Source organism: Coregonus lavaretus, assembly GCF_964263955.1.
Source record: "Coregonus lavaretus genome assembly, chromosome: 25".
Lineage (NCBI taxonomy): Eukaryota > Metazoa > Chordata > Actinopteri > Salmoniformes > Salmonidae > Coregonus > Coregonus lavaretus.
Genome location: NC_140012.1, coordinates 40,201,626 through 40,220,960, shown reverse-complemented (window position 1 = coordinate 40,220,960; position 19,335 = coordinate 40,201,626). Strand labels below are relative to the sequence as shown.

Here is a 19,335-nt window from a genome sequence, read left to right as displayed (position 1 = left end):
CCCGAGAGCATCTGGTCAGCGGGGCGGTGGCACAGGAATCCTCATCTCTCCCAAGTGGACATTCTCTCTTTCTCCCCTGACCCATCTGTCTATCTCCTCATTTGAATTCCATGCTGTCACAGTCACTAGCCCATTCAAGCTTAACATCCTTATCATTTATCGCCCTCCAGGTTCCCTTGGAGAGTTCATCAATGAGCTTGACGCCTTGATAAGTTCCTTTCCTGAGGATGGCTCACCCCTCACAGTTCTGGGTGATTTTAACCTCCCTACGTCTACATTTGACTCATTTCTCTCTGCCTCCTTCTTTCCACTCCTCTCCTCTTTTGACCTCACCCTCTCACCGTCCCCCCCTACTCACAAGGCAGGCAATACGCTTGACCTCATCTTTATTAGATGCTGTTCTTCTACTAATCTCACTGCAACTCCCCTCCAAGTCTCCGACCACTACTTTGTATCCTTTTCTCTCTCGCTCTCCTCCAACACTACTCACTCTGCCCCTACTCAGATGGTAATGCGCCGTCGCGACCTTCGCTCTCTCTCTCCCGCTACTCTCTCCTCTTCCATCCTATCATCTCTTCCCTCTGCTCAATCCTTCTCCCTCCAATCTCCTGATTCTGCCTCCTCAACCCTCCTCTCCTCCCTTTCTGCATCTTTTGACTCTCTATGTCCCCTATCCCCCCGGCCGGCTCGGTCCTCCACTCCTGCTCCTTGGCTTGACGACTCATTGCGAGCTCACAGAACAGGGCTCCAGGCAGCTGAACGGAAATGGAGGAAAACTAGACTCCCTGCCGACCTGTCATCTTTTCACTCCCTCCTCTCTACATTTTCTTCCTCTGTTTCTGCTGCTAAAGCCACTTTCTACCACTCTAAATTTCAAGCCTCTGCCTCTAACCCTAGGAAGCTCTTTGCCACCTTCTCCTCCCTGCTGAATCCTCCTTCTCCTCCCCCTCCCTCCTCCCTCTCTGTGGATGACTTCGTCAACAATTTTGAAAAGAAGGTTGACGACATCCGATCCTCATTTATTAAGTCAAATGACACCGCTGGTCCTGCTCACACTGCCCTACCCTATGCTTTGACTTCTTTCTCCCCTCTCTCTCCAGATGAAATCTTGCGACTTGTGACGGCCGGCCGCCCAACAACCTGCCTGCTTGACCCTATCCCCTCCTCTCTTCTCCAGACCATTTCCGGAGACCTTCTCCCTTACCTCACTTCTCAAAAAACCTACACTCGATCCCTCCGATGTCAACAACTACAGACCAGTATCCCTTCTTTCTTTTCTCTCCAAAACTCTTGAGCTTGCCATCTTTAGCCAACTCTCTTGCTATCTCTCTCAGAATGACCTTCTTGATCCAAACCAGTCAGGTTTCAAGACTGGTCATTCAACTGAGACTGCTCTTCTCTGTGTCACGGAGGCTCTCCGCACTGCTAAAGCTAACTCTCTCTCCTCTGCTCTCATCCTTCTAGACCTATCTGCTGCCTTTGATACTGTGAACCATCAGATCCTCCTCTCCACCCTCTCTGAGTTGGGCATCTCCGGCGCGGCTCACTCTTGGATTGCGTCCTACCTCACAGGTCGCTCCTACCAGGTGGCGTGGCGAGAATCTGTCTCCGCACCACGTGCTCTCACCACTGGTGTCCCCCAGGGCTTAGTTCTAGGCCCTCTCCTATTCTCTCTATACACCAAGTCACTTGGCTCTGTAATATCCTCACATGGTCTCTCCTATCATTGCTACGCATACGACACACAATTCATCTTCTCCTTTCCCCCTTCTGATAAGCAGGTGGCGAATCGCATCTCTGCATGTCTGGCAGACATATCAGTGTGGATGACGGATCACCACCTCAAGCTGAACCTCGACAAGACGGAGCTGCTCTTCCTCCCGGGGAAGGACTGCCCGCTCCATGATCTCGCCATCACGGTTGACAACTCCGTTGTGTCCTCCTCCCAGAGTGCAAAGAACCTTGGCGTGACCCTGGACAACACCCTGTCGTTCTCCGCTAACATCAAAGCGGTGACCCGATCCTGTAGGTTCATGCTCTACAACATTCGCAGAGTACGACCCTAACTTACACAGGTCCTAATCCAGGCACTTGTCATCTCCCGTCTGGATCACTGCAACTCGCTGTTGGCTGGGCTCCCTGCCTGTGCCATTAAACCCCTACAACTCATCCAGAACTCTGCAGCCCATCTAGTGTTCAACCTTCCCAAGTTCTCTCACATCACCCCGCTCCTCCGCACATTCCACTGGCTTCCAGTTGAAGCCCGCATCTGCTACAAGACCATGGTGCTTGCCCTGTGAGGGGAACAGCACCTCCGTACCTTCAGGCTCTGATCAGTCCCTACACCCAAACGAGGGCATTGCATTCATCCACCTCTGGCCTGCTGGCCCCCCTACCTCTGCGAAAGCACAGTTCCCGCTCAGCCCAGTCAAAACTGTTCGCTGCTCTGACACCCCAATGGTGGAACAAGCTCCCTCACGACGCCAGGACAGCGGAGTCACTCACCACCTTCCGGAGACACTTGAAACCCCACCTCTTTAAGGAATACCTGGGATAGGATAAAAATAATCCTTCTACCCTCCCCCTACACCACCCCCCAAAAAAATTTAATATATATATATATATATATATATATATATATATACACAGTGGGGAAAAAAAGTATTTAGTCAGCCACCAATTGTGCAAGTTCTCCAACTTAAAAAGATGAGAGAGGCCTGTAATTTTCATCATATGTACACGTCAACTTTGACAGACAAAATGAGAAAAAAAAATCCAGAAAATCACATTGTAGGATTTTTTATGAATTTATTTGCAAATTATAGTGGAAAATAAGTATTTGGTCAATAACAAAAGTTTCTCAATACTTTGTTATATACCCTTTGTTGGCAATGACACAGGTCAAACGTTTTCTGTAAGTCTTCACAAGGTTTTCACACACTGTTGCTGGTATTTTGGCCCATTCCTCCATGCAGATCTCCTCTAGAGCAATGATGTTTTGGGGCTGTCGCTGGGCAACACGGACTTTCAACTCCCTCCAAAGATTTTCTATGGGGTTGAGATCTGGAGACTGGCTAGGCCACTCCAGGACCTTGAAATGCTTCTTATGAAGCCACTCCTTCGTTGCCCGGGCGGTGTGTTTGGGATCATTGTCATGCTGAAAGACCCAGCCACGTTTCATCTTCAATGCCCTTGCTGATGGAAGGAGGTTTTCACTCAAAATCTCACGATACATGGCCCCATTCATTCTTTCCTTTACACGGATCAGTCGTCCTGGTCCCTTTGCAGAAAAACAGCCCCAAAGCATGATGTTTCCACCCCCATGCTTCACAGTAGGTATGGTGTTCTTTGGATGCAACTCAGCATTCTTTGTCCTCCAAACACGACAAGTTGAGTTTTTACCAAAAAGTTCTATTTTGGTTTCATCTGACCATATGACATTCTCCCAATCCTCTTCTGGATCATCCAAATGCACTCTAGCAAACTTCAGACGGGCCTGGACATGTACTGGCTTAAGCAGGGGGACACGTCTGGCACTGCAGGATTTGAGTCCCTGGCGGCGTAGTGTGTTACTGATGGTAGGCTTTGTTACTTTGATCCCAGCTCTCTGCAGGTCATTCACTAGGTCCCCCCGTGTGGTTCTGGGATTTTTGCTCACCGTTCTTCTGATCATTTTGACCCCACGGGGTGAGATCTTGCGTGGAGCCCCAAATCGAGGGAGATTATCAGTGGTCTTGTATGTCTTCCATTTCCTAATAATTGCTCCCACAGTTGATTTCTTCAAACCAAGCTGCTTACCTATTGCAGATTCAGTCTTCCCAGCCTGGTGCAGGTCTACAATTTTGTTTCTGGTGTCCTTTGACAGCTCTTTGGTCTTGGCCATAGTGGAGTTTGGAGTGTGACTGTTTGAGGTTGTGGACAGGTGTCTTTTATACTGATAACAAGTACAAACAGGTGCCATTAATACAGGTAACGAGTGGAGGACAGAGGAGCCTCTTAAAGAAGAAGTTACAGGTCTGTGAGAGCCAGAAATCTTGCTTGTTTGTAGGTGACCAAATACTTATTTTCCACCATAATTTGCAAATAAATTCATAAAAAATCCTACAATATGATTTTCTGGATGTTTTTTCTCAATTTGTCTGTCATAGTTTACGTGTACCTATGATGAAAATTACAGGCCTCTGTCATCTTTTTAAGTGGGAGAACTTGCACAATTGGTGGCTGACTAAATACTTTTATATATATAAAAATGAAAATGAATGTTGATTCCTGCTATGAAAGTCTCTGCCTGTCCTTGTTTCTCTGTCAGATGCTGACTCTCACTCCCTCTCCCCACAGAGGAGGGAGAGATGCATTCTGAGAAGCACAAACATGACCTTTGCTCAAAATGGTATTGCGGGAAAAATACCGTTTTCGAAGCAACTACTGTTGTTCTAGTTACAGAGAGGAGAGTCACAGCTTTCTATGAGTATATAATATATTTCTCCCCTCTTAGTATTGAGTTCATGGCACCACTTTAGAATCGGAGTAGCATGTAGTTAGTATGGTTTTGATGCTGAGCGGAGCGCGTCATTTGCAGTGAACAGGCCTACATCAGGTTTTTGTAGGCCATTAGCCTACTGTTAGTGATAGATTAATCAATTAGCATACATGGCTATCTAGCAACAATATCATATTTACAGTTAGCAGAGTTGTGTTCCCACTTCCTCAGGTAGTGGATAATATAGCTTATAGGCCAATATGCACAAAGATGTCGACATATTCTCTGAAGAGCCAAAAAATAAATCAGATCATTCTGGATCCTATTTTGACAGGTTGCACATCAAAATATCAATCATGCATTCCCTGTACATGTTAGATAAAACAGATTACTTTTTGAATCATAGGCTACCATCTCAGTTGTCTTGGCACTGGAAACTAGAGCTCTGCTGCTAATGTAAAGTAACTGTTCATAAAAAGTTATATTAATCACGTTATGACTTTTTGTCCATATCGCCCAGTTCTAGCACCTCCCCAAAACATGTTTTATCATAATTTTTCGTTGATTTATCATTATCGCAAAAAAATTATAATAATCTATATCGCCCAGCTCTAATAGAAAACCATGGATAATAAGGCATAAAGTAGTCTGGCTGATACCAAACTCACAGTCCTCCTGACTTCAGAGTCTGGATAGGCTATTTTGATGTTGTCAGCACGATGCATCAATAGCGAAGGGGGCTGTGCTTTTACTGGCTGGTTCTGTACAGCCACACACAGCCTTCGAGCGCCACCCCCCTTCCATTAAAAGAGGTCTCAACCCCGGAGGAAAACAAAACGTTTGAAAGAACCAATAAAAAATCTCTCCATTTCTGGGTGAATATTATACCAACAAACGTACTCCTGTCCAGACTAGTGGGTCACAGCTCTCCCTCGCTGTGTACCATGTGGGTTGCATCAGCCAGACTAAGCAGAACCAGCTTCAGAGAAGAAAACGCTTAAACAAGGTTCCTGTATCTTTAAGTAACGGTTTCAATGCTGGGTTGCATTACTTAGTGTGTTCTCCCATTGCACCCTCCATAGTGTTAACTTAGTGTACCCTACTTAGTGTGTACACAGTGCACCCTACGTAGTGTATACTCACAGTGAGGGCTCTCCTTGCCGCCGGCCTTCAGCAGTAGCTTGGCTATGGGGGTGTTGTTGGTCATGATGGCGATGTCTAGCGGAGTTAACCCTTGGCTGTTGGGCGTGTTGAGGTCCAGCTCCTCAGCTGTGTACTGGTAGAGAAGGATCTGGACGGCATCTAGATCCTGCTGCTCCACCGCCTCGAACAGACACTCACTACCCTGCATGTTCTGGACGGACACACACACACACACACAGGGGTCAGAATACAAACATCATCATCGTAGTCATCATCAACAGCACTCACCCACAGCTCCAGAAAGTCATAGGCTCTGAGAGCTATACCGATAGACAAATTAAAGCTTTAACGAAACCAAGGCAGACAAAGCAACAAAGTGGAGTGGTGTACAAGTTCCTTTGTGATAATTGGACCATAGAGAGGAGAGCTGGTCCTCTGTAGCTCAGTTGGTAGAGCATGGCACTTGCAATGCCAGAATAGTGGGTTCGATTCCCAGGACCACCCATACGTAAAAAACATTTATGCACGCATGACTAAGTCGCTTTGGATAAAAGCGTCTGCCAGATGGCATATATGATTATTAGATGGCGACAGTACTGTCTATCTGTCACAGTGAGAGAACATGATCCAACACTCAGAATAACAAGCCTCCGCTCTGATCGAGTGGCACAATCAATCTCATTTCACTCATTTCACATTCAATTATCATTGTAGCATGTCTTCGGTCGGGTGGAACGGAACGTGTGTGTGGGTTAACATCCAATCGGATCAATTGGAGTGTGATTAAGCTAACGCTAGGTTATCGTTCCGCGTGATTGAAATACATACGCCTTGAGGACTAATGACAAGCGTGCTTGTGTGCGCGTGTATAATGAAAAGCCTGTTAGAACATTCTGTCCAAAAGCAGTGGCATTTAGAAACCAACTACAAAACAACCAGTGGAGAGAGAGAGAGAGAGAGAGAGAGAGAGAGAGAGAGAGAGAGAGAGAGAGAGAGCGTGAGAGAAGAGAGGTGAAGAGAAGGAGGAAGCACTGCAGTGAAAGTGGAGAAGCGTTAACATTAAAGATGGAATCCGCATTAGGGGAAACAGCGCCACTGTTCGCCCCCAGCGCCACTGTTCGCCCCCAGCGCCACTGTTCGCCCCCAGCGCCACTGTTCGCCCCAGCGTCTTTGTCATTGTTTTGTGTTTGTTGATGAAACGGAGCGTCGGGCAGCGTGGTAAAAACACATGCTACTGTTCTATCTGGCGTGTGATGATGTCAGAGGGACAAACAAAACTTGTTTTGTTTGTAGTAACTTCTTTGTTGTTGTAATATCCAAAAACGGACGTGGCAGTTTCATCGGCTACGGAATCTAGCTTTAATAATGAGTAAACAACAAGCTGTATGTGAGATGATGTAACCAGGTGGAACATGTCATCAGACTGAGACACATCAGCTCCAGTGTGAGAACACACTGCAACCTCTCTGACAGACACACACTAACACACACACAGAGGGCCGTAGCTACGCACAGTATGAGGACACTGAGGTCCGGACCTCAGTCAAAACAAATGGGGGGCTCAGCCGGGGTCTCAATTTACTGTGAGGTCCCAGTCAAAACAAATTGGGGGACTCAGTCGGGGTCTCAACTTACTGTGAGGTCCCAGTCAAAACAAATTGGGGGACTCAGTCGGGGTCTCAACTTACTGTGAGGTCCCAGTCAAAACAAATTGGGGGACTCAGCCGGGGTCTCAACTTACTGTGAGGTCCCAGTCAAAACAAATTGGGGGACTCAGCCGGGGTCTCAACTTACTGTGAGGTCCCAGTCAAAACAAATTGGGGGACTCAGCCGGGGTCTCAACTTACTGTGAGGTCCCAGTCAAAACAAATTGGGGGACTCAGCCGGGGTCTCAACTTACTGTGAGGTCCCAGTCAAAACAAATTGGGGGACTCAGCCGGGGTCTCAACTTACTGTGAGGTCCCAGTCAAAACCAATTGGGGGACTCAGCCTGGGTCTCAACTTACTGTGAGGTCCCAGTCAAAACAAATTGGGGGACTCAGCCGGGGTCTCAACTTACTGTGAGGTGCCAGTCAAAACAAATTGGGGGACTCAGCCGGGGTCTCAATTTACTGTGAGGTCCCAGTCAAAACAAATTGGGGGACTCAGCCGGGGTCTCAACTTACTGTGAGGTCCCAGTCAAAACAAATTGGGGGACTCAGCCGGGGTCTCAACTTACTGTGAGGTCCCAGTCAAAACAAATTGGGGGACTCAGCCGGGGTCTCAATTTACTGTGAGGTCCCAGTCAAAACAAATTGGGGGACTCAGCCGGGGTCTCAACTTACTGTGAGGTCCCAGTCAAAACAAATTGGGGGACTCAGCCGGGGTCTCAATTTACTGTGAGGTCCCAGTCAAAACAAATTGGGGGACTCAGCCGGGGTCTCAACTTACTGTGAGGTCCCCAGTCAAAACAAATTGGGGGACTCAGCCGGGGTCTCAACTTACTGTGAGGTCCCAGTCAAAACAAATTGGGGGACTCAGCCGGGGTCTCAACTTACTGTGAGGTGCCAGTCAAAACAAATTGGGGGACTCAGCCGGGGTCTCAATTTACTGTGAGGTCCCAGTCAAAACAAATTGGGGGACTCAGCCGGGGTCTCAACTTACTGTGAGGTCCCAGTCAAAACAAATTGGGGGACTCAGCCGGGGTCTCAACTTACTGTGAGGTCCCAGTCAAAACAAATTGGGGGACTCAGCTGGGGTCTCAATTTACTGTGAGGTCCCAGTCAAAACAAATTGGGGGACTCAGCCGGGGTCTCAACTTACTGTGAGGTCCCAGTCAAAACAAATTGGGGGACTCAGCCGGGGTCTCAATTTACTGTGAGGTCCCAGTCAAAACAAATTGGGGGACTCAGCCGGGGTCTCAACTTACTGTGAGGTCCCCAGTCAAAACAAATTGGGGGACTCAGCCGGGGTCTCAACTTACTGTGAGGTCCCAGTCAAAACAAATTGGGGGACTCAGCCGGGGTCTCAACTTACTGTCGAGAGATAAAACTGTTGAGACTTTGAACAGTAGAATACACAAGGTGCAATTCCAAAACTTGTTTATACGTCAGCAATTTTCCCCTTTTTATGTCACTCACTGACAGTCACTCAATTAGCCCATGTCAGTTAACATTTTCTTAGATTGGTAAATGAGTCTAGTTAGTCAAGCCAGCTATCTAAACTTGTAGTCATCATGGCCGAATTACCGACCGTGCATGCAGTGCACGTGCCGAGGGGCCTTGACATCCAGGGGGCCCCCATTGATTTTGTTAGTCAATCTCACTCATATTATCAAATCAAATCAAATCAAATTTTATTGGTCACATGCGCCGAATACAACAGGTGCAGACATTACAGTGAAATGCTTACTTACAGCCCTTAACCAACAGTGCATTTATTTTAAACAAAAAAGTAAGAATAAAACATCAACAAAAAAGTGTTGAGAAAAAAAGAGCAGAAGTAAAATAAAGTGACAGTAGGGAGGCTATATATACAGTAAAATAAAGTGACAGTAGGGAGGCTATATATACAGGGGGGTACCGTTGCATAGTCAATGTGCGGGGGCACCGGCTAGTTGAGGTAGTTGAGGTAATATGTACATGTGGGTAGAGTTAAAGTGACTATGCATAAATACTTAACAGAGTAGCAGCAGCGTAAAAAGGATGGGGTGGGGGGGCAGTGCAAATAGTCCGGGTAGCCATGATTAGCTGTTCAGGAGTCTTATGGCTTGGGGGTAGAAGCTGTTGAGAAGTCTTTTGGACCTAGACTTGGCACTCCGGTACCGCTTGCCGTGCGGTAGCAGAGAGAACAGTCTATGACTAGGGTGGCTGGAGTCTTTGACAATTTTGAGGGCCTTCCTCTGACACCGCCTGGTATAGAGGTCCTGGATGGCAGGGAGCTTTGCCCCAGTGATGTACTGGGCCGTACGCACTACCCTCTGTAGTGCCTTGCGGTCAGAGGCCAAGCAGTTGCCATACCAGGCGGTGATGCAACCAGTCAGGATGCTCTCGATGGTGCAGCTGTAGAATTTTTTGAGGATCTGAGGACCCATGCCAAATCTTTTTAGTCTCCTGAGGGGGAATAGGCTTTGTCGTGCCCTCTTCACGACTGTCTTGGTGTGTTTGGACCATGATAGTTCGTTGGTGATGTGGACACCAAGGAACTTGAAGCTCTCAACCTGTTCCACTACAGCCCCGTCGATGAGAATGGGGGCGTGCTCAGTCCTCTTTTTTTTCCTGTAGTCCACAATCATCTCCTTTGTCTTGGTCACGTTGAGGGAGAGGTTGTTGTCCTGGCACCACACGGCCAGATCTCTGACCTCCTCCCTATAGGCTGTCTCATCGTTGTCGGTGATCAGGCCTACCACTGTTGTGTCGTCGGCAAACTTAATGATGGTGTTGGAGTCGTGCCTGGCCATGCAGTCATGGGTGAACAGAGAGTACAGGAGGGGACTGAGCACGCACCCCTGAGGGGCCCCCGTGTTGAGGATCAGTGTGGCAGATGTGTTGTTACCTACCCTTACCACCTGGGGGCGGCCCGTCAGGAAGTCCAGGATCCAGTTGCAGAGGGAGGTGTTTAGTCCCAGGATCCTTAGCTTAGTGATGAGCTTAGAGGGCACTATGGTGTTGAATGCTGAGCTGTAGTCAATGAATAGCATTCTCACGTAGGTGTTCCTCTTGTCCAGGTGGGAAAGGGCAGTGTGGAGTGCGATAGAGATTGCATCATCTGTGGATCTGTTGGGGCGGTATGCAAATTGGAGTGGGTCTAGGGTTTCTGGGATTATGCTGTTGATGTGAGCCATGACCAGTCTTTCAAAGCACTTCATGGCTACAGACGTCAGTGCTACGGGTCGGTAGTCATTTAGGCAGGTTATCTTAGAGTTCTTGGGCACGGGGACTATGGTGGTCTGCTTGAAACATGTTGGTATTACAGACTCAGTCAGGGACATGTTGAAAATGTCAGTGAAGACACTTGCCAGTTGGTCAGCACATGCTCGGAGTACACGTCCTGGTAATCCGTCTGGCCCTGCGGCCTTGTGAATGTTGACCTGCTTAAAAGTCTTACTCACATCGGCTACGGAGAGCGTGATCACATAGTCGTCCGGAACAGCTGGTGCTCTCATGCATGCTTCAGTGTTGCTTGCCTCGAAGCGAGCATAGAAGTGGTTTAGCTCGTCTGGTAGGCTTGTGTCACTGGGCAGCTCGCGGCTGCCCATATTAACATGGCATAAATCATGGCAACATGTGTAGAATTGCAGGAAATTAGCTGTAAAACTGCAACAACAACAAAAGAGTTCTGTAAAGCAAACGTATTTGTTTAGCTTTTGTTAATAAAATATGTTTTTCTGCTAACAGATCTCTCTGTATGTATTAAATTATAGTTTTATATCGCAGTGCTGAGTTAATGTGAGTTACTGTGTAGTGGCTAATTGTATAGCTAATAGGCTATGTGTTTGTAGATGGACTGAGGTGAATGAAGCTACAGCAACCAATGTGATAAAGGCTGGGGTCATTTTTACTTGTTTCTGCTGTTCTCCAAATAGCATTTTAGAGTTTTTAAATTGTATAGAAATGCAGTAAATGAGCTTCAAGTCTTGAGTGTGAAAACAAACACACACGCAAACATGGCACGCACGCATGGACACACACACAATCCTAACTCACCGAGCCCTTGTGATGACCGTGGCGTTCTCCGCGGCCAAAGAAGTAGGCGTCCTCGAAGGAGGAGTGGCCTCCTTTCAGCTTCTCTGATAGGTTCCTGTAGAGGCGCTTGGCGGCGCTGGGGGAGGCGGGGCCTCCCGAGCACTTCCTGGTTTGGGACAGCTGCAGGTTCTGCATCTGTTGAGTCATGCTGACAGAATAGAAGTTCCTAAAGGAGGGAGGGAGGGAGGGAGGGAGGGAGGGAGGGAGGGAGGGAGGGAGGGAGGGGAGGGAGGGAGGGAGGGAGGGATGGGAGGGAGGGGAGGGAGGGAGGGAGGGAGGGAGGGAGGGAGGGAGGGAGGGAGGGAGGGAGGGAGGGAGGGAGGGAGGGAGGGAGGGAGGGGAAAAAGTCATTTGAATGTCCAAGACCAATTTCTGTTGAGGATAGTAATCGTCTACATTTCTACCCAATTATACAATAGAACGGCCGACAATGAAGACAGTACAAACTGATGAGTTTGAAAATGGATGAGTTTCATGTTCTGCACTTGGAATAGAAGGTTCTGACGGAATATAAGTTCCTAAAGGAGGGAGGAAAACATAGCAGAAAACCTACCAAGGTACTCTTCATATCTGGTGCAAGTTAAAAATATCTTTATTATTTTTGCACACGGATGAACTTCAGTTTCCTTCTTTGGACTGTGAAGGAAAACATCATTTAAATGTTCATAATCAATTTCCTTTGAGAACAGTTATGGTCCACATTTCTACCCAGTTATACATGTGATTAATACGGAGACAGCACAGCATGAATGAGTAACAGATACATGACAGTGGAAGAGTCTTACTGACAGATGTATTAGTGAGGGTTCATTTCTGAGTCTCTCTCTGAATAATACGCTATGGCTAACATGGCTGATTTGGGAACAGCTGCTAATTCCAGGAATATATTGACAGAGCAATGGCTTAACAATCCTTAATGATCCTTCCATCATATTTCCAAGAAACACACCAAATAACCATTACTCAGCCCTTCTGGCCAGCTAGATAGCCCTGTCATAAATGTTTGCTTCGCTCACTTCTGCTCGGTAGGAAAAATGACTGTTGACCCACGGGCTCCGTCAAATTCATCTCCCCATCGGCTGCACAGATTTAATATGTCACTCAGGGAAATGACAAGAGAGACAGGAGAGACAGAGGTACACAGTGGGACATGAAGAATGAAAGAAAGGTGAAAAAATAAAACGTTTTTGGTGATCTAGATGTTTTTGATGATTTTCTAGAATCATCAAAACACAATCGTGTCTAGAAAGCTTTTAGTTTAATATTGGATGCTGAAGAAACACATTTGTTAACACTTTACGTAAGGTGTCATAACGTAGGAATAACATAAGTCTGCATGATAATTTACAGGATGCAACTTGTCATCACAACAAATACCAACAACTACAGTTCACGGCTGGTGATACATTCTTCTTGTCTGTATTCTGTCTCTAAATGTTGACAACAAGTAACATTCTGACTGTGTAAATGCACTTGGCGAATAAAGGTGATTCTGAACATTTGTCCTGATTTTGATTCATTTGATTCAGTAGCGATTATGTGGTTGCCAAGTTCATCCATGCTGTGCAAAAGCGAAGTGGAGAGCTCAGTTATGTGGAGCGCTCTTCAGAAACCATTCATGAAAAGGGAACATTCTAGTGTTCATCTATTTATTATCTCTTCACTGTCACAGAAGCCAGGCTAGGGAGTCATGACAACCAGCAACATTATTATATTTTACATAGCCACAGAGGGATGTGATGCTTGAATACAAACATGCTTCAGTTTTCCAATAGAAAGCTGCATTTACACAGGCAGCCCAATTCTGATCTTTTGCCACTAATTGGTATTTTGACAAATCAGATCAGATCTTTTACCAATAATTCAGCAAAATATCAGATTTGGGCTGCTTGTGTAAACCCAGGCAAAGGAATAGAAATACTAAACAGTTTATTCTAAAGACGGTATATTTTAGCCCATTATTTTACAGGAGGAGGTCGCAGTTCCGGAGCGACCCACTAGGTGTCATCCTCCGACAACCTTAGGCACCTCCTCAATCACAGTCTGGACTAATCATCATCCTATTGGTGTCACCTGTGTCTATCTGTTCACCTGTGTATTTATGCCCTCACTTCCCTTGCTTAGTTTTCTGTAATAGTTTCTCGATGTCCAGCAGTACTACTCAGTGTCTGATCGGAGACCTATGTACAGGTACTTAAAGAAGTGTTCTCCCTGTTTCGTTATTTGTTTCAGTCTTAGGTTATATTTCGTATTTTGGCTGTCAGACGGTTTTTGGAGACTTATTTGCTCCGCCTTTCTTTTATCGTGATGAGTCCGTTATTTTGTATTCTGGCTTCGGGACCACCAGTAAAGATCCTTGTTTCACCGTCTCTGCCTACTGTATATCCTGCACCGCACCTGGGTCACACCACACCCCACCCCTTACACCTTTATGCTTCAAGAGTAGGTTTTAAGGTTTGATCAATGCTTAGTTATTTTTGAGGTCGGTTCGGTTTCGGTTCGATTCTAAAAAAATGATCATGGTTTTTTGATTTTGGTTTTGATTATTTGGGTTGAATGCTGTAACAACACAGAATAAAACAATTAATTAAAGTCCCATGATGGTAGTGACTGCCCATTACTGCTAATCACTTATTAACCATCATTTATTCACATTACTTTAATAAAATATTTCAGGTGTTGTGTATATTACATTTGTTCTATTTGACTGTTATTTCATTCCAAGTCATCATCTCATCTCCATAGAGCTGCTGCCTATGCTGTCTGATAAAACTATTTTAGTAGTTCTTCAAAGTAAACTGAACAAAAATATAATCGCAACATGCTACAATTTCAACGATTTTACTGAATTACAGTTGATATAAGGAAATCAATTGAAATAAATTCATTAGGCCCTAATCTATGGATTTCACATGACTGGCCAGGGGTGCCGCCATGGGTAGGCCTGGGAGGGCATAGTCCCACCCACTTGGGAGCCAGGTCCACCCACTGGGGAGCCAGGCCCAGCCAATCAGAATGAGTTTTTTCCCCCCCACAAAATGGCTTTATTAAAAACAGAAATACTCCTCAGTTTCATCAGCTGTCCGGGTGGTTGGTCTCCGATGGTCCCTCAGGTTAAGAAGCCGGATGTGGAGGGGCTGGCATGGTTACACGTGGTCTGCGGTTGTGAGGCCGGTTGGACGTACTGCCATATTCTCTTAAATGACATTGGAGGGGGATTATGGTAGGGAAATTAACGTTCAATTCTCTGGTAACAGCTCTGGTGGACATTCCTATAGTCAGCATTCCAATTGCACACTCCCTCAAAACTTCAGACATCTGTGGCATTGTGTTGTGACAAAACTGCACATTTTAGAGTGGCCTTTTATTGTCCCCAGCATAAGGTGCACCTGTGTAATGATCATGCTGTTTAACCAGCTTCTTGATATGCTGCACTTATCAGGTGGATGGATTATCTTGGCAAAGGAGAAATGCTCACTAACAGGGATGTTAAAAAATTTGTGCACAAAATGTGAGAGAAATTATCTTTTTTTGTGAATGGAAAATTTCTGGGATCTTTTATTTCAGCTCATGAAACATGGAACCAACACTTTACATGTTGTGTTTATATTTTTGTTCAGCGTATGTAGAATATTGGCCTGTTGGAAACGACTACTCCCTACTACATCGCACAGTTCAGGATGGATCTGATTTATCTCTAGAGAAACTGCAATGTGCGCACTGAGCTCACAGAAAGAAACTGGAACGAAATTGGAATTCAAATAATTGAACCGACTTTGGTCAATTGTTTAAAAAATGAAAAATAACCGAAATGTTGGTTAATCGCTCAGCACTATATATTGAATAAAGCGAGACTGATTATTTGACTGATTGATTGATTAATTGGCTGACAACTGGTTTAAGTGAGCAAGTGAGGGTCCTTATTGGCATGGCGTTCCTGAATATCCTGAAATATCATCAAATATTACACCAGGGATCCAAAGGGACTGGAATGGAACCATTAGTGGCACTGCAGGGGAAAGTGTGTGTGTGAGTGTGTGTGTGTGTGTGTGTGTGTGAGTGTGTTCACTAAGAGTCGAGTTAACTAAAATATCCACAATGAGCACTCTTGCACACTCACTCACAACCGACTACAGAATAGACACATCTGTCCTTTCAGGAGTGTGAATTGAAAGGTTGCGTCATCACTCCATTTATCTATTGAGAGGACACTGGAACAGGGAATCAGTGATGTACAACACACTGAGTAGTCCATCACATCTACCTCTACTGTACCTCTACCTCTACCTCTACCTCTACCTCTACCTCTACCTCCACCTCTACGGAAGAACAGCGCCGGAGAAGATGGCTGCTGTTTTACAGCCCTCTAACCAATTGTACTATTATGTGTGTTTTTCCGCGTTATTTGTAATTTATTTTGTACATAATGTTTCTGCCATCGTCTCTTATAACCAAAAAGAGCTTCTGGATATCAGGACAGCGATTACTCACCTCGCATTGGACGAAGATTTTTTCTTCAACGAGGCGGTCGCGATGGATATCCTACAGACACCCGACAAGGCCCAGATCCCCGTCATTCGAGTGAGGAAGAGACGGAGATATCGCGGACGCAGATCCGGGTGCCTTGTAAGGATCCGACGGCGAGCGAGTAAACTGCCTCTCCCATCAATCCTATTAGCCAACGTTCAAGCTTTTGAGAATAAAATGGACGATTTAAGATTACGGTTATCCTACCAACGGGACATTAAAAACTGTAATATCTTATGTTTCACGGAGTCGTGGCTGAACGACAACAATGATAACATTCAGCTAGCAGGCTATACGCTACATCGGCAGGACAGAACGTCTGACTCTGGTAAGACAAGGGGAGGCGGTCTCTGTATATTTGTAAACAACAGCTGGTGCACAAAATCAAATACTAAGGAAGTCTCGAGGTTTTGCTCGCCTGAGGTAGAGTATCTTATGATAAGCTGTAGACCACACTATTTACCAAGAGAGTTTTCATCTATATTTTTCATAGCTGTCTATTTACCACCACAAACCAATGCTGGCATTAAGATTGCACTGAATGAGTTGTACAAGGCCATTAATCAACAGGAAAACGCTCATCCAGATGCAGCGCTCCTAGTGGCCGGGGACTTTAATGCAGGGAAACTTAAATCCGTTCTACCTAATTTCTACCAGCATGTTAAATGTGCAACCAGAGGGAAAAAAAACTCTAGACCACCTTTACTCCACACACAGAGACGCATACAAAGCTCTCCCTCGCCCTCCATTTGGCAAATCTGACCATAACTCTATCCTCCTGATTCCTGCTTATAAGCAAAAACTGAAGCAGGAAGCACCAGTGATTCGGTTAATAAAAAAGTGGTCAGATGATGCAGATGCTAAGCTACAGGACTGTTTTGCTAGCACAGACTGGAACATGTTCCGGGATTCTTCAGACAGCATTGAGGAGTACACCACATCAGTCACTGGCTTCATCAATAAGTGCATCGATGATGTCGTCCCCACAGTGACCGTACGTACATACACCAACCAGAAGCCATGGATTACAGGAAACATCCGCACTGAGCTAAAGGGTAGAGCTGCCGCTTTCAAGGAACGGGACTCTAACCCGGACGCTTATAAGAAATCCCGCTATGACCTCCGACGAACCATCAAACAGGCAAAGAGTCAATACAGGTCTAAGATTCAATCATACTACACTGGCTCTGACGCTCGTCGGATGTGGCAGGGCTTGAAAACTATTACAGACTACAAAGGGAAGCACAGCCGCGAGCTGCCCAGTGACACAAGCCTACCAGACGAGCTAAACCACTTCTATGCTCGCTTCGAGGCAAGCAACACTGAAGCATGCATGAGAGCACCAGCTGTTCCGGATGACTATGTGATCACGCTCTCCGTAGCCGATGTGAGTAAGACTTTTAAGCAGGTCAACATTCACAAGGCCGCAGGGCCAGACGGATTACCAGGACGTGTACTCCGAGCATGTGCTGACCAACTGGCAAGTGTCTTCACTGACATTTTCAACATGTCCCTGACTGAGTCTGCAATACCAACATGTTTCAAGCAGACCACCATAGTCCCCGTGCCCAAGAACTCTAAGATAACCTGCCTAAATGACTACCGACCCGTAGCACTGACGTCTGTAGCCATGAAGTGCTTTGAAAGACTGGTCATGGCTCACATCAACAGCATAATCCCAGAAACCCTAGACCCACTCCAATTTGCATACCGCCCCAACAGATCCACAGATGATGCAATCTCTATCGCACTCCACACTGCCCTTTCCCACCTGGACAAGAGGAACACCTACGTGAGAATGCTATTCATTGACTACAGCTCAGCATTCAACACCATAGTGCCCTCTAAGCTCATCACTAAGCTAAGGATCCTGGGACTAAACACCTCCCTCTGCAACTGGATCCTGGACTTCCTGACGGGCCGCCCCCAGGTGGTAAGGGTAGGTAACAACACATCTGCCACACTGATCCTCAACACGGGGGCCCCTCAGGGGTGCGTGCTCAGTCCCCTCCTGTACTCTCTGTTCACCCATGACTGCATGGCCAGGCACGACTCCAACACCATCATTAAGTTTGCCGACGACACAACAGTGGTAGGCCTGATCACCGACAACGATGAGACAGCCTATAGGGAGGAGGTCAGAGATCTGGCCGTGTGGTGCCAGGACAACAACCTCTCCCTCAACGTGACCAAGACAAAGGAGATGATTGTGGACTACAGGAAAAAAAAGAGGACTGAGCACGCCCCCATTCTCATCGACGGGGCTGTAGTGGAACAGGTTGAGAGCTTCAAGTTCCTTGGTGTCCACATCACCAACGAACTATCATGGTCCAAACACACCAAGACAGTCGTGAAGAGGGCACGACAAAGCCTATTCCCCCTCAGGAGACTAAAAAGATTTGGCATGGGTCCTCAGATCCTCAAAAAATTCTACAGCTGCACCATCGAGAGCATCCTGACTGGTTGCATCACCGCCTGGTATGGCAACTGCTTGGCCTCTGACCGCAAGGCACTACAGAGGGTAGTGCGTACGGCCCAGTACATCACTGGGGCAAAGCTCCCTGCCATCCAGGACCTCTATACCAGGCGGTGTCAGAGGAAGGCCCTCAAAATTGTCAAAGACTCCAGCCACCCTAGTCATAGACTGTTCTCTCTGCTACCGCACGGCAAGCGGTACCGGAGTGCCAAGTCTAGGTCCAAAAGACTTCTCAACAGCTTCTACCCCCAAGCCATAAGACTCCTGAACAGCTAATCATGGCTACCCGGACTATTTGCACTCCCCCCCCACCCCATCCTTTTTACGCTGCTGCTACTCTGTTAAGTATTTATGCATAGTCACTTTAACTCTACCCACATGTACATATTACCTCAACTACCTCAACTAGCCGGTGCCCCCGCACATTGACTCTGCAACGGTACCCCCCTGTATATATAGCCTCCCTACTGTCACTTTATTTTACTGTATATATAGCCTCCCTACTGTCACTTTATTTTACTTCTGCTCTTTTTTTCTCAACACTTTTTTTGTTGTTGTTTTATTCTTACTTTTTTTGTTTAAAATAAATGCACTGTTGGTTAAGGGCTGTAAGTAAGCATTTCACTGCAATGTCTGCACCTGTTGTATTCGGCGCATGTGACCAATAAAATTTGATTTGATTTGATTTGATTTGACATCTACATCTACATCTACATCTACCTCTACATCTACCTCTACCTCTACCTCTACCTCTACCTCTACCTCTACCTCTACCTCTACTGTACCTCTACCTCTACCTCTACCTCTACCTCTACATCTACATCTACATCTACCTCTACCTCTACCTCTACCTCTACTGTACCTCTACCTCTACTCTACCTCTACCTCTACCTCTACTGTACCTCTACCTCTACCTCAACTGTACCTCTACCTCTACCTCTACTCTACCTCTACCTCTACCTCTACTGTACCTCTACCTCTACTCT

The 19,335-nt window shown here is 46.3% G+C and overlaps 1 protein-coding gene across 1 annotated transcript in view; it reads right to left on the bottom strand.

Moving 5' to 3' along the window:
• The window catches only part of LOC311100913 (ankyrin repeat and fibronectin type-III domain-containing protein 1-like), a gene marked incomplete at both ends in the record, with an annotated part of 97,873 nt that extends 86,380 nt beyond the window's left edge, over window positions 1-11,493 (bottom strand). The window contains 2 exons of the mRNA XM_084141897.1: window positions 5,624-5,834; window positions 11,308-11,493. Coding sequence (XP_083998023.1) covers window positions 5,624-5,834; window positions 11,308-11,493 — 397 coding nt within the window. The remainder of the gene's footprint in view (window positions 1-5,623; window positions 5,835-11,307) is intronic.
• Between the last annotated feature and the right edge of the window lie 7,842 nt (window positions 11,494-19,335).